Raw genomic sequence first — 15915 nt, 5'->3', positions numbered from 1 at the left:
CCAAAGATCCTAGTGAGATTATATGGTCTAGGAGACTATAGGGTTGAAGAAACTTCCTACCCTAACCCAGAGATGGAAGCTGAAAAAAAATACAGTGTTTCCAAGTCATCAGGAGAGTCTGATGTTTGCTGAGAGCTTATCTGCCCCATGGGGAAAAAAGACAGGAAGAAAATTTCTTTCAACAGTACAAGGATGCTAGCCTTTGGACTCTGCAGAAAAGAGCTGCTTACTGTCACTAAATAGCGTGAATATAAAAAAGAACTTGAATAATATATTTTTTAAAAATCATCCATGACATTCATTTAAATCATTGTGCAAGGCTCCAAAAATCTTCTCAATGTTCATTCTCCAAATGAGAAATAGATTTCAACACCTGCTTAAATTAGTTTGATCTTTTATTTCATGCTTTCTGTGAGATATCACCTATCAATTGGCACTTTCTAAAATTGCAGATTTTTGTATTCAATGTTCTCACTGTTTTGTAATTAGTCATATGCATATGTCATGAAATGGGTAACACAACCACAATGATTTCTCTATCAAGGACACAGCATATCTTTTCACTCCTCACTTTTCTATCATATATGTTATATAAAATGCACATACACATACATTCAATTGAAAAGTGCAAAGGAATAAGTTGTACAGTTTTTAGAACATAATGACTGTCTGGGCTACATTTGCTGCATTAGTATGTATGTGCTGTAAGAAGAGTAGGAAGTGGTCAACTTTAGATAAAACTTACATTCATACATCATATCTTATTACCTTACTCATACTACTGGTTAGAACAGAAATACAATGTGTCATATCACTCCTGATTAAAAAAACTGCAACACTAGCAACTCTACTGAAAATACGCAACATCTGGAATTTTTACACAATTTTGATTATTCTGTAATTTCTGACAGGAAATGGAAAAGAATTATCTGCCTATTCATATAAAACAAACTCCAAACCAAATGTACATTATTCTTAATATACATTTTGAATTACAAACATACAGTTCATATCTTACCTGGCATGACAACAGTTTGCTGAGTGGTTGTCTCTGTACTTAAGGAAAGGCGACCACCTTTGGCCAATCTGTCACAGAGGAAGGTGATATGTTTCTTCAGCCTACTAGTATCTTTAGGTATGCACAACTCGCTGGTGAGAGTCAGGGCCTGTTCCTTAGAGTTCTTTGACAAACAAGTTCTTAATAAGTAAGAAATGGCAGCATCCACAGTTTCTTCCCAACCCTGGATTAAAAAAAAGAAAACCAGATAAAATGATGTGAACTGTAATATGCTGCAGCATATTAAAAACAAAGTAACGAATCAAAGATGAAGAATTTTCAAACAATATTGATACATAAAACTGGGATTAATGAAAGGCATGGATTCACAGTTCTTCAGCCTGTACAAGCAAAAAGAACCCCTAGTAAATCTGGAAAAAAAACAAGTTCCAATGTTATAAGGATCTGATTGAGAAATAAATTTTAAATAAAAATAATAGATGGACAGGATGAGACAGTTATAATTAAATTCAGTGGTTTTCTTAATAACTGAAAAACAGAATTTCCTGGGTGCAACATTTGGAATACAAAACAGAACTGTGAAGTAAATACAAACATTATAATATACAGTGTATAATAATATACCGAAGACACGTTAGGGCCAGGGGAAAAAAAAAAGAGGTATCCAATTATATGTCCTTTGGAGCTCTGGCTAAAATCCTGGCATTATACCAGTAACAGAGAACATCATGACTGTAACCCAAAGCTAATATATTAAGTACCCATTTATCAGACTAATTAATTTTAAGCTATGATGCCCAAGGCATTAGCACAGGTGTTTGAGTGCTCTGATAAACTGGGACCTAGATTTCTAAGTTGGAGTAGTGTGAAGCTGTAAAAATTTATGAGAAGAGCAGCTTGGTCACCAGATCACTTAACATGAGCAGCTACCAATGGAAAAACTTACAGGAGGAAAAGCTATATTCAGTGTTGTATTCAATATACATAAAACCACAAAATAAAGTGTTTGTTTCTGTAAATAACACTCAGCAAAAAGAAGTAAGCGTTTTTTCCCCCATAAAGCACCTTGAAAAACACCTTTAAAATTTAGGTTCGAGTTTGTCATTTGTACTATGGTTTTCAGTGACATGAACAAAGCAAACACGTTCCTTCAGGTAAAAATCCTGGACAGCCGAAGTTTATCAGATGTTACATATTAGATATTACATATTAACCTATTTCATTTCTGTAGTGTGCAATGCAGAATCAAGTCATCTTGATGCATTCTGCAATCTTTAAGTTATACTGTATGATGAGGCCACGTGATTGATCTGAAAGGTCTATAATTTATGATCCTGCAAGGTAGTTACAAAGCCTACTCTCATCTTTTTCTGACAACACTATAGCTTGTACAGTGCTAGCTACTAGTATGAAGGGCTTTGTGGTCTGTTAACTTCAGGACTCATTACATCTTTTAGCATTCATCAACATATAAGCAAGTTTCATGTACATGCTGCCTACATGTAGAGGGAAGTAACATGCAGTTGTTGCAGTATTAGTGTCTGCTCTCACAGCAGTCCTGATTGGTTTGGACTTAGTTCGGCAATAGTCTTTACAGACTTTAGAAGTCCTGAGGGTACAGCCTGGAGCCACTCAGAGGTATCTGTTGCTAACCTCACAGAAGTAGCACTGAGGTAGGTCTTTACATGGCGATTACTCAGGTATAAGAAAAAAAGCTCTTTGAGTATCTGGTTGTGATTAATATAACCAAGAACAGCCTTCTAGTGTTTTAAGCTCTTTCTCACAATGAATTCTACTTGGGTGAAAATGCTCACCTGAACACCGAAATCACCCACTTATCCAAATTTCCACGACTGGGTGAGTGCAACATCACTGGTACAAATTTTAAAGAATGATGGTGCCAGTCCTGTAAGAGTCCACTATTAAGTGAATAAGGTCTGTGAATTTCTTCTACGAGATGTATATTGATTTTGTGATGGGTAAGGCACTACTTTGGACACTCAGAAAAGCAAAGACCATCCTTTCTGACCTTGCTGTCAGGACCTAAGGACAGGTCCGAAAAAGATGCTTACTAGTGTTCAAGTATCCACATCATACATGCTTCATCATGGTCCAAACATATACTGTGCTTAATGAATTGTGTCCTGAAAATGTGCTATATGTGTATAAAATGTTTCAATTTGCAGAGGAACAGTATCAACCACTAGGGTTTTCTTAGTCAACGTTTGCCTTTCCTGACTTCAGAGCAGTGACCACCGAAACCCACTGTCTTACTTGATTGTTTTTTTCCCTGAAAAAAGGTAGACAAATTGGGGAAAAGATCATGCCAAGCAATCAATGTGGTGGTAATTTAACATTTTTCAAACATTCTATGAAGAGTCCATTGGGGCGTAAGCCATCCACTGACCTGTGATGGCGATGGGAAATAATCCATTCTGCAGCCAATTTAAGGAGGTTAATGAGCTGGTAAATTCTGTCTACATTCCCACATACTGCGCAATGAAACTTAATATATACAAGGCATCAAAAACAGTCAAGCCAGTCTCTCCTGACGATACTACAAACCATGAAAAATAATACAACATAAATCTAAGAATCTTGAGTTTCACTAAAAAACAAAGAAACACATGGTTAACTGGTGTCAGTATACAGCAGCTGAAAAGCTGGCTGAAACCTCCCTCCAAATAAGTTATAAAAATACAGGTGAAAGGAACATTCAAATATGGAGACTGAAATACAAACTAACAAAAGTCAGGAAATTAAAAGTGGCTAGTGTTCTGTCCTTGGCTCACACAGGTATGTTTTACTTTGTACCATGGCCTTAACACTTTCTAACTCTAGTTCTTGTATTTAGTTTCCATGTAAAACACTTTTTTCAGTAGACCATAAAACTATTTTCTCCAATTCAAGAACCGTTGACCTAAAAGGTCCACTCAAATCTAAAGCAGCCTTTATGATTAGTGAAAGAGTACACAAAAGCTACCTCTATATGAAAAAAATCTTGATGGAAATGATGTTGAGTTATAAAACTGAAAATTGATAGCTTCAAATAAGACTGCCTTTGTCAGCAGTTTTTATTGGTGCAAGAAAGAGGAGATTTGAAGACAAAAATTCTTCATCTCTTTTGTGTTAAAAGGGCAAAAATGTGTTTGAAAGGATGAGTGTTCTAGTCTATAGTCCATACTGAAGATCGATTCTAGTCACAGCCGTCCTATTCACTTCTGGCTTTTTGTGTAGTATTCTGTGGCCTGAAGAAGGCACTTTTGAGGTGTGATACCAGTAAACCATTATCCTCTGAACAGCGAGCATTACCAAAACTATCGTGAGCCCACTACTACTGAGGTATTATTGCATCACAAAAAGAGGTATTATTGCATCATGAAAAAATCTTCATATTGTATCATCTGAAATAGATAAAAAAAAAACTCATTTCATTCATTTAACTTTTACATTGGGAAAGGCTTAGCTTCATATTTTGCAGGTATACATTATTAATTTTCTCATGTAGATAATAAGTAAGTAGATACTTTGCACTTTCTTTATGCCAGATCAAATACACTACCAGAATCTGAAGACCAAAGGTAGACTAGTGAGACTACCCGGACTAAGACTGTACAAATAGGCATCAATTATATTCCATATATATTATCAAGAATGATTCTCAGGTGTCATGGCATAACTGAGTGTGACAGTGATTACAGGTTTGACCTCACTGGTATAAGGTTTGGTCTAGAGTATCTAACTTTTTTTTTTTTTTTTTTTTTAGTAAGATTTCAAGATTCTCCCATTAGCTGAACATGGAGAAACCTCCAAAATAATGTTCCTTGTAGCGAAAGTCATTATCCTACTGTAATTCTGCCATTCCAGACAATAAACTGGAAGCCCATCCAGTACATGAGACTCCACCCTGCAGCTAAGGTGTCAGAATGCAGGGAGGGTACCCATCCTGTGACCCAACGTGAAAGCAGGAAACGTGGTCACTAGCAAAGTTTGCGTCAGGGCGAGCCCTATTGGGAGGCACAGCGCTGTAGCCTCTCACTTGACTGTAAGACCCCACTCCAAGGGTTTAACTGGTCAACAGACAAGATCAGCTAGTCATACACAGGGTCAGGATCTGAGAGAGGGATTACAACAACATTCTGAAAAAGCAGAGGACATGCACATATATGGCAAAGCGTGAGACAGGGCCCAACTGTTGTCAGACTTGAAAGGTCTACTTATGTATTTACTGATTCTTAATGGATTTATATTGCATATCGTCCACAAGTACCACTTCTTAAATTTTTAGATTCCCTTTCCTTCCACAGATAGCATCGCTCCTAAATCACTAGAAGTTAGTGAAGTGACAGATGAAGTATTAATCAAGTTGCTCCTATTGGAGGTACAGTCAAATGCTATTCATCTACATTGCAAAGAGGTTCTACAGCCATTAAGCTACATTGCAAACACAAATACAAACAAAAAAGGTACTGACATCCAGTTTCTAAAGACACTGAAGTGATTTCACTTGAAAAACACTCCTGCTGCAATCAGTACAGTGGAATTTCTAGTAGGTAAGCTGGTTTTGCCCCATATTTTCCCTCATAACAGAGATGAACCACTTCCAACAGACAAGATCTAGCAAATAAGTGACAGACTCGGGTAGATGATATAGCATATTTGGTCATATCACTTTCATCAAAAAACTCCAAATGTGGATGCTTTACCTATAAATCATACCATGTACATCTTTTGTGAAAAATAAAAGCATTTGTTGCTTTTAACTGAAAATCGTCACAAAGTTTTATCAAATTTAAGCTGTGCTTAAGCAGATGACAATTAATAAACTGAAAGTAAACTACCTATCTCCTTCCTGTTTAATATTGGACTTCACTAAAATCTTTTCTGAGACTTTTGTAAGGTCTTGATGCATAAATAGCTTTTAAACTACTGATTTAGTGAATGGTGAACAAGTATCTAGACAGCCAACGTAAGCCTCCATTTACTGAGAAGCTCTATAGATAGAGATTGACATGACAAATGATTGGGGAGCTGTGGGCAGTCAAATCAATGACTTGCAAGGATGGTCTGCAGGACTGCCTTAAACATATTAATGGGGAGTAAAATCTAGGTAAAGGATTGAAAAAAAAGATTACCAAGCTTTCTGAAATTATAATGCTGGTTTAATTCATTAAGCTTTACCTGGGCCACCTTATAACAACTAGCCTTACAGCTGTTTAGTTTTGTAGAAGCACTCAGTCTATTAATCCATTTGTGTTAAATCCCTACTTTGAAAGGATAAAAATCATTATTACATTACTATCTTTGTGAACTAGATTTTTTACTGAAATCTGTAATGATGTAAATAATCTGTAGACTTACTTTCAGGCAACACTATTCCTCAGGCTTAAAAGACACATAGATAGGCAAAAAAGATGCACCTGGAAGATAGGAAGGAGCTTTGCAGTCTGTTGAGAATGAATGCTCAGATTTTATGAGACGCAGCATATAACATGATTTCCTTTTCTTTACTACTCTGCAATTGTCTTAAATAAATTTACATCATGCAGAAAAGCTGAAATCCTACAAAAGCTCTGAACATTCATACACCAATGTCAATGTTTTACATCAAAAATAAAAGTCTCAAAAATAGCTAAATAACTTAAAAGCTAAAGTCATATTTTCAAAAGTCGCTTAGATTCTTAAGGAACAAAGTATCATTGAAAGCTCCAGGACTTAGGCAGCCCAGCTCTAACATGCCTAAATTACTTTTGAAAATGGATCTCAAGCATTTTTGAAAGTTTACCCTTAGCTAATCTAGTAGCTGAAGGAAACACGAGAGAAATGCTTGCTCTGATGGAGGAAGAGTCTTTTGAAATGCTAGCACACTGTACTTGTTCAGATCAAAATATATACATTAATCTTGTGAAAGACAACATTCTAAGCAGTCTCAGCGTGGTCCTCTCTAAATATATATCCTTTAAAAAGTATGATATATACTATACTTTTTGATTCAAAATCTGCACAAGTTTTTACTTTCACATTTGAGATATTCTTATCTACATGGAGTAGCCCTGGTACTGAGATTGCTCAGAACTGGATTCAAGAGAAAATAATCTTAACAAGTGATATCTCTTAAGGAGGAGGCCCTTTTTCCTCTAATGAGAGGGTTTTTTTCTCAGTCTCCAGCCATCTTCAGTCCCTCCAGCCACCTTTAATTCCCAGACATTTGGGCATCACATTAATCAAAAATTGTATTTCAAAAATTGTATTTCTGCGGAAGAAAGACTGTGATTCCTTAGTTATGCCAAAATTTAGCAGAGGTAAACTCTTTACCTCTTGAACTGGAAATTCATCCTGGCTTTGCACATTAATTACCCAGCTACTGCCTAATTTTTAATGAATATTTACTTCATGAAGAATATCTTCATCATAATGGTTGAGGCCAGAAAACTCCAGTTCAGCAAAATCTGTAAGCCATGCCTCATTTGACATGTTCTGCAGTCAAAAGTTTCTCAGTACTTAAGCATGTGCTTAAGTTGGATGTGGTTATCATATTTCATAGCCTCAGGCCTCTAAGGAATGAATAAGTAACATTAATTAAGTAACATAATAAGAACAGATAACCAGTTTACCTAGAGGGAATTAGCTTTCATTCAGCACCTGTGACATAGGAAAAGCAGCCTCAATACTAGCAAAATGCTGGAGACTCAAATGGAAGGGTTTTGTGCTGTGAAGTTGGAACCTTTAACAAGTTCTTTATATATTGCATCATAGCACAACTTAAATATCATTTGTATTCTTAATTTTAACCAGGTGACCACAAGATTATTAAGATAATAATTACTAAAGTATTAGTTGGTTGGTTTTTTTTTCCCTATATTTTAGCATGGATAATAACCATGGAAACTCAGTTTTGCCAAGCTGTTAGCCTTCCAGTGTTTTTCCTCTCTGGGTGTAAGAGATAAGCATAGGATTCTCTTTGAATGTGAACCCTGGCTCACTTTGTGATGTTTAATATTTGAAAAGTAGTATGTAACAGGTCACTAGAATTAAATATTGTACTTCTCAAAATTAAACTGATGAAAGCAGCTTTGATATAAGGAAGCAAAGCAAACAGCAACAGGAAGCAAATATGTAAATGCCAGCCCCACAGAAGTCATTATTTAGCATGAAGATTAAACCTACAAAGTTTGAAAAGAAATGACGTTAACAAGCTAATGATTTAGTATGCAAAAGAAAGCTACTTTGTTCTACATGCCACAGGATTTGTGAGAGGAGAATGTTTAAGGAACAATAGAAACAGAAGATTGTTTTGGTTGTGGTTGAGAGGCGAATGTCCTTTCCTGAAAGTCTGCTTACACCAAACACATAGATAGGACTGGAATTTACTGGAATCTTCGCCATGCCTTTGACCCTGGTTGAAGACCTTCAAGCAGAAATGTCTGCTCAACGACTAAAAATATCAAAGACTTTTTCAGAGCCAGTTCAGTTCTTATGTTAGGTAATGCAGAAGAAGAGCAAATTCTTAAAGAATACTTGTTAATAATGTAGGCCTGCTATGACACAGCATTATTCCAAAATGGTTAAATATAGACATTTTCATAACTATTTTTCCATTAGACCATTTAGTTTTCCTTCAGTTAAATCTGCTAGTTCCTTTTTAACAAGCCAAGCAAAGTCACAGATGATCATCAAGGAAAAAAACTTCACCATTTCAAATGAAACCCATGAAAGCAAGGAAAAGTAGAATTAAGATAGCCACTTCAAGCTGCACTTAGAATATTTTGCATGCTATTGCACATCACTCTAAACTGCAAGGATACTGACTCCTATCCAGGATCAGAATTTAGAGATACAGAAGTAGCTCTAAGTACTTAGTGCCATCAGCTCCTCTTTTTTAACATCTCCTGCACTGCATCTAGAATACCTCAACCCACCATGTTAGGGATCTTTTTGCATAAAATTGTCCAGCAGCTATGTCAATACAAGATAATAATTTGGATTCTTGTCCAAATCATCAGAGAACATACAACATAGAACATGTTAAAGTAAAATGGCAGATGTAAAATTATTTCCTACAGCTCACTGAAAGTTCAATAGAAATTGAAAGCTAGAAAGTCAGAGCTAGATAGTTTATACCAGTAGGATTAAATATCTTCTGTACTTTGCAAAAAGCATTAAAAATTCTCTGGTAAGAACCTTCTTTAAATAGGTTTCAGACCTTTGGAGATAATCCTTTAAGTTACAGGACCTTTTTACTGCTCAAGGAACAAGTCACTTTGTCCACAGAAAGTTTCTATTTCTAATTTAATTTATAAAATATGAGCTGAGAACACTTGAACACTAAATATGGTTTCTGGAATTTTTAAGGAACAAAAAAGCCTCCATAAAAACCCATCTTTTGAGCTTTATGCAGACAGCTGCAAAAAAGGGGAAATAAATCATAAATGCCTAGATAAATCTATATTTACAGTTGTGCTTGCTGATAAGTCTCTTCATATGTTTAAAGCTGAGTAAAATTCACTCAAAACCCCACACATACGATTAGGTTAGACAGGACACTGCATCCTCTTTGTGGGAAGAACAGACTAGGACAAATGACGGTACTATTAATGGAACAGGTTGGCAAACTGGGGGATAACCTGGAAAGGGTTTCCAGGAGGGGAAAGAATACACTACAGGGAGCAAAACTGAAGATACCAACAGAAGGGAGTGGCTGCTGTAAGAGCTCGGAAATACGAGTAGGGCTGGTGACATTCCAGGTAAGGGATGGGGTAGACAACAAAGAAAGGGAAAGCAGAAAGAAACAAGTGGCTGTAGAGAGTCATTCAAGAGGTAAATTTGAGAATCACTGGTTTATGAAATTAGCAGAACTCTAGGAATTGTGAAAATTTAGTTAGCAGACTGCACATTAATACTGGTTGTCCTGAGCGTAAACAGACTATTCTAATGGCATATCTGTGAAACTTGAACAAGATAGTTCTTAAGTTGTGTTCACCAGCCAGATGATGCGGCATCTTGGGAAGTCTGTCTTAAAAAGCACGGATTTACTTTGAAAACCTTCATCACTCTTTTAATATTATTACACCTATGGCAAAAAACATTTTCAGGCTGACTATGAAATACTTTATCCTGGAGTGATAGCCAAGACAGTACTCAAAGAATGTGGGTGCAATGTGAAACATACTGCAAAAACTATGCAACACTGCTGTAAGGCAAATTATGGAAATTCTTACAGCTGTTAACACAGGAATTTGGCTGTATACATCTTATTTCTTGATTTTAGTCACAATAATGATTTCATCAAGTCTCAAAAATGCTAGAGTATGTGGAAACTCACCTTACTGAATGACAGCCTTGGCCTTTATGCTTGTCCAAACCACACACACACACGATTTCTATATTTGAGAGCACTGCATAAGCTAATTTACAAGAAACACCATCAATGTGTCTCAATACTTTGATTTTACAGTGACTGAAGAAAAGTTAGCTTACTGTTACACAAACAATTAACTAAACCTGGGCTACTGAATCAGTAGCCTCTGATACAAATCATGAGCAAATTTTGCTAGGAATTTGCTGTACCTCCAATCATCCTGCCCCACATTCTTAAAGCATATCCTATATTCTACTTATCTCCTGAATGACAGATAACAGCCACAGCTGCTAACCATGAAGATGGCATGCAAGATTTCTCTGTTCTGGCAGAACTGGAGCTGACAAACTGTTTCCTTGCGAGTGTACCTGAAAAATTGCTGTTAAAAATGAATTGACAAGCCATTTAGGAGAGCGTTTGAACACAGTTTGAATAACACTAAAAGAAAAGCCAAGTGAATAGACTCTATGTCAATATAGCTAATACAGCTATACTGGCTAATTCTAGGAAAAAAAAATTCAATAAAGTATTACCAAAGTCTTAACGTATGAACTTTGAACACACAGCCTCCTGAAACAGCGTGATTTTTAAGATGCACATGATTTAATTGAAGAACTACCCGTGTTACAACAGAAAAACAGTTTTTCTATATTATAGTGCTTTAGAAATGCCAGTCTGAAAAATTCTTCTAGAACCCTCTAGAATTCACTTTTGTAAAAATTAATAATAGTACTAAAAAAAATCATGGTAATATCTAAAAGGTATGGAACAGATAAAATCCTACAGACTAGTGAAACTCTTCACATCTGATGAAAATCCAGATGAATGACTCAAGCTTAAATACTTTCCAGATCTATTAAATGCTTAAGAAAGATGTTTATAGCAAACACACATTAGGAAAAAGAAGCAACTCAGATTCTTGCTATACTCATTCTGCTCTCTCTAGTCATATCTTCATTTAAATCAAATATTACGGATAGCACTCATAATATTATTTACTGATTTGAATTTTATTTCTATTGGCATTTAAAATAATTGAAGTATAATTTAAATTCTAACAGGAATTTCCAGACTGATGAAAGCAGTATCAAACTGAGGATAGAGCTAAACATCTAAGATAAGGTAAAAGACAGAACAAGTAAAATCAAGAGAACTAAAAAATACAGAATTCTAGAAGAATAGTTCAAACCAGTACAGATGAATCAATTTCATTTTAATTTGAAGCAAAAAAATTTTTGAAAAGAAAAAAACATTCTTATTTGTCAGGCAGCACCTCTGAAGTCTCAAATTATCGTCAAATACTACATAACAGACATCTAAATCTTATTAACGATTTGGGCTCACCATAGAAGGAAATAGTCACTACTCCAAAACATTTACAACTTGCTTAAAACACAAGGGATAAAAGATGAATACAACAAACAGGGCAGTACAAGGTAAAAATGAGACAACTCTGATCACAACATGCCATCTCTTAAACAATCAAGCTCTGTAGGCATCATGATACAGCATTTATTTAAGGTAGAAAAGATTAAGGAATCTATGAAGACCAACAAATAGAATAGTATAGAAAGCAATCAAGACTGATTGAGGAAGCTGCACGAGATCTCTTCTTTACAATATTTGTTGAACTAGTCTAAGTCTCTGATTATAGCAAGGCAGATCTGTGCAGAGCTATTAAATAATACATTAACTACTCAATGTTAGCAATTATTTTCAAGCTACTTCAAAGAATCTTATTCAAATAGTAATACCTCAAATTCTGAGGCAGTGGATTGTGAATAACATATAGTCAGAAAAAAACCTATGTAAATAAGATTTAAAAAAATCTGTCACAAATGTACTTGTCATTTCTGCATTGCTGTGCTGTAATTGCCAGTGACAATAGGAATAGCACCTTTATCTGTACAGTGTGGAAATACTTACTTAACAGAACTCCTGCAGCACGGACACCACTCTACAAGAACTGCTCATTTTAAGTTCTGCTCAGTAAATGTATAATGTACCTTATGGCAGCTTCACACAGTAGAATACAGGATATAAATGTGTATAACAGATACTTCCTTGAAAAGCATGCTTTCTATTCAAAACTTAATTCTTGCTCTGGTATTTTTGTCCTCTAAAGCACAATTCACAAACCACTGAACTCCTCCATACTAAATATAAGACTAAGAGGGTTTTTTTTTGGTTTCTATCCTATGGATATACGGTCTTTTAAACATGATTTACCAAAGCCTCTTTGCATAATGTCTTCAGGTATGGAAAGAAGGCTGAAAGTGCATTTGGCTTGGAAAGTAAAATAGTATTTCTAAAACTATCTTACAGGAGATGAAATATTTACCTTTAATGAACAGTGCTTCTAAGCTAATACTTTACCAGCAATGATCTGGGAAAATAATATTGCACAAAAGGGAATTATGAAAAGAAGCATTAAAAATGCTTGTGGAGCAACACTTCTTCAGGAATTCAAAAGACCTTCTGAAGCACACCTGATAGTGGGTGTTCTAGGAGTCTAGCAAATTGAGGGTGACTGTATGTTGCATTCTATCATAATGATGATTACAATCATTCAAGATTTAAAAATGTTTTTTAAGTACAATCATCAAGAAAGTCCCACTCACAGAAACAAATTATGATTACTAGCTGTTGTAGGGTTTTAGTGTACTAATACTAATGAAACAGCCGATAACAGGATCAGAGAGTATATCACCTATAAGATAGCAGATCTCTCTTCTAGGAGGGGATTGTATTCATATTTCTACAGTTGATTAACTCTCTTCCATGCTTTGGCTTTTAGTAGTCTGCTCTTAGGAAAGTGGATGCTTCACTGAAACATGACAAATCAGGATGAGTATAGATGGTGGATTTATTCGTTCTTCCATTAAAATTGAAGCCTTCTCTGATCATTGAACCCAAACTTGCATGTGGGCTGCCTCCTTTAGGATAGGATGTTCTTTTCCATCTACACAGAAAGACTTCCAGAGTTAGGTTAGGACTATGTTAGGTCAGAATTAGAATAGAACTGGATCAGTTTTCTTCTTGACAAGCAGTATATCTATATCGCCCCATTTCCCTTTCATATTGTCTCACATCTTCTAAAATAAGATCAAAGTGTGTCCTAACAACTGGTTTTTATTGTTTTATTTCTGGCCAACAGTGAGAATTATGAAGACCTCTGAGGCAGAGTTTGTTGTAAAAGAGAAGAGGGTATGTTTTTCAAGAAAATCAAGTTTAAATATCTAACTGTACAATTACACCTCTAGCAATGGTTGTTTGTCATACATACAAGTGCATCCCGTCTGGCACCATGAGCGCTCATACACATCACGGGTTTCTGTAGAGGCCACTGCTGATTCTGTTTATGAATTTTTTAGTTTTTTTGTCATCTTAATCTTCTATTTTGGAATTTGACTCCTTACAACCATTGATCCTTTTCTGGGAGCTGATGAAAGAAACACTTGTATTCACTGCATGAATGGAGTGGTTTGGCTTCTTCGTAGCCAGCTTCAGAAGTATGTTGTTTTGCTTTTTAGCACTGAAATCATCTAACACTTCGTCTATCTTTTCCTCAAAAACTTTTCACCAGTAAAGTCAGCTAAACTGAGGTGCTGGTTTGGGTTTTGCAGATGCTGTCAAAGCTGTCTGCAGGCATGCAAACACATCAGGAGTCATGGATCTTGCTGAAGAATGCTATACATTCACCAGTGGGTCTGCCATAAACAAGGTCTGCAAGTTCAGTAAGGTTCAGCAAGGCTATTTTTGGATCTGGAGAAGAGAGCTTGGACCATGTTATACTTGCTCTGGAGAAAAAAAGTGGAGAAAATATATGCTTAAAAATATCTTTCTGATGCATCTCACTGCATCTCAGCACACTTCTTATTTTCATATCAGTGATATCCTTGGGGAAGAACTTCCTTTCTTATCTTATTATAATATCCTTTACTAGGTTGCCACTATAACATGCTAAGAAAGCCTGACAAGTGAGCTTGTGTTTCTGAAAGCTGCAAAATATGGAACCCCATCCACTCAAATATCTTAGCTCTGAAAGAAACATAACCTGATAGCAAGTTTACTGTTTCCTATTTGAACTCTCACGGTCCCTCAGATCCACTCACCCATAACTGTAAACTCACTTCGATTGCTTCAATTTGTGGAAGGTGTATTCTCACAAAATGAAAAGGTGAGGACAAAGAGGGTAACGGCAAACCGGATTTATATGGTTTACTCAAATATCTGATTTTTAAGCTCATGCTAGAACTAATTTTTTTGTTTGCTGAGACTGTAGCTTGGGGAATGATCATGAACTCCTCTGTTGTTTGTAAAACCTTGTCTTGTGAACAATCTTGTTTTACATTTGAAGAATCAAGATTAGATTTTGAGTATATCAGTCTCACTTCATTGAAAAAGCCTGGAGATGATGGCTGAAACAGACCATAGCATGCTCTTTGCAATCTTTATATTCCTTCAATCTGAACTGGGCTGTCACTATAATCCAAACATAAAGTGATCATACCACCACCTGTGCAGGTATAAGAGAATATTCTCATAATCTTAATTTAAGAAATTAAGACAAAGAAGCTTACTATCCACTAAAAAGAAAGAGACTTCCACCTGTAAAAATGGCTACTCTGTAAAATCATGCTAAAAAAAAGCCAGCGATTATGTCTGGGCTCTTTTAACAAGATGAAATATTCATGTCTTATCACGCTGCTCAGCAATATCTTTGTAAATTGCAGTAGACAGATTTTACAATACCAAAATGTATAAACAGTTCAAATGCCTGTCCTTACTAAGTCAGAAAAATAACTAGAAAGCTTTTATAGCTATAGGTTATCTTACAACCAAAACCAAGTAGTAGTGGTATTATTGCTTTTGGTTCTAAAGTTGTTGACAGGGTTTTTTTGTTCTAAACTGAAATTGTAACACTGCCAAAATAGGATGATTTGATGATCAGGTCTTGATAGACACTCCTAGAAACATTTCTGACTGTGTTTAGACATTTGAGGAAATGACATATCTATTTAGCTGCATATTGTTAAGTCATATGTTTGATAAAAATCTAGAGCTTCATAAAACCATTGGAAGCATCTCCTCCTCATTTTATCGGGCAAAGCCATGACACATTGTTGGCTTTTTTTAAAGTAGATACTAACATAGCATTGCATTATTTGGAATAAAAGAATCACAGCTTTGATCTGGAGTGAGACAATGAGAAAATAAAGTCAACATTAAATATGCAACGTCTTAGTCTATAAACTTTGTCCTAACATGTAATGTGAAAACGCTACACTAACGATGCTGAAACTGGTAAATTTTTTAAATATTGATATTTTTTAAATATCAAGTAGTTCCAGTGCTTGACTTTTTTCAATCTATTATAATCTGATTATATTTTTAAAACAGTAGTACAAAACTTTTCATTAGAGACCAGCTTTATTGACCAGCTTTATTGTCTGCAGATTTTCAATTAGGACACCATATCAAGAGAATTCTCCACTGATATTCAGCTTCCTTGAAAGAAACAACCCAAAAGCAAGAC

At 35.6% G+C, this 15915-nt stretch overlaps 1 protein-coding gene across 8 annotated transcripts in view; it reads right to left on the bottom strand.

Moving 5' to 3' along the window:
- Positions 1-15915, bottom strand: part of BBS9 (Bardet-Biedl syndrome 9) — a 249560-nt gene that overhangs the window by 86627 nt on the left and 147018 nt on the right. For 7 of the 8 annotated variants that reach the window (XR_003253968.1, XM_026068570.1, XM_026068569.1 and 4 more), the window contains one exon: positions 1019-1241. Coding sequence is in view for 7 of the 8 variants with exons in the window: in XM_026068570.1 (XP_025924355.1) it covers positions 1019-1241 (223 nt within the window). In the remaining variant the exon portion in view is untranslated. Of the gene's footprint in view, positions 1-1018; positions 1242-11001; positions 14177-15915 lie in introns of those variants that run through there. The other variant, XM_026068573.1, reaches the window with a different exon arrangement.

The sequence above is a fragment of the Apteryx rowi genome, unplaced genomic scaffold (genome assembly GCF_003343035.1).
Source record: "Apteryx rowi isolate R43461 unplaced genomic scaffold, aptRow1 scaffold_276, whole genome shotgun sequence".
Classification (NCBI taxonomy): Eukaryota; Metazoa; Chordata; class Aves; order Apterygiformes; family Apterygidae; genus Apteryx; species Apteryx rowi.
The sequence above is the reverse complement of the archived record's forward strand: the minus strand, read 5'-3'. Positions and strand labels throughout refer to the sequence as shown.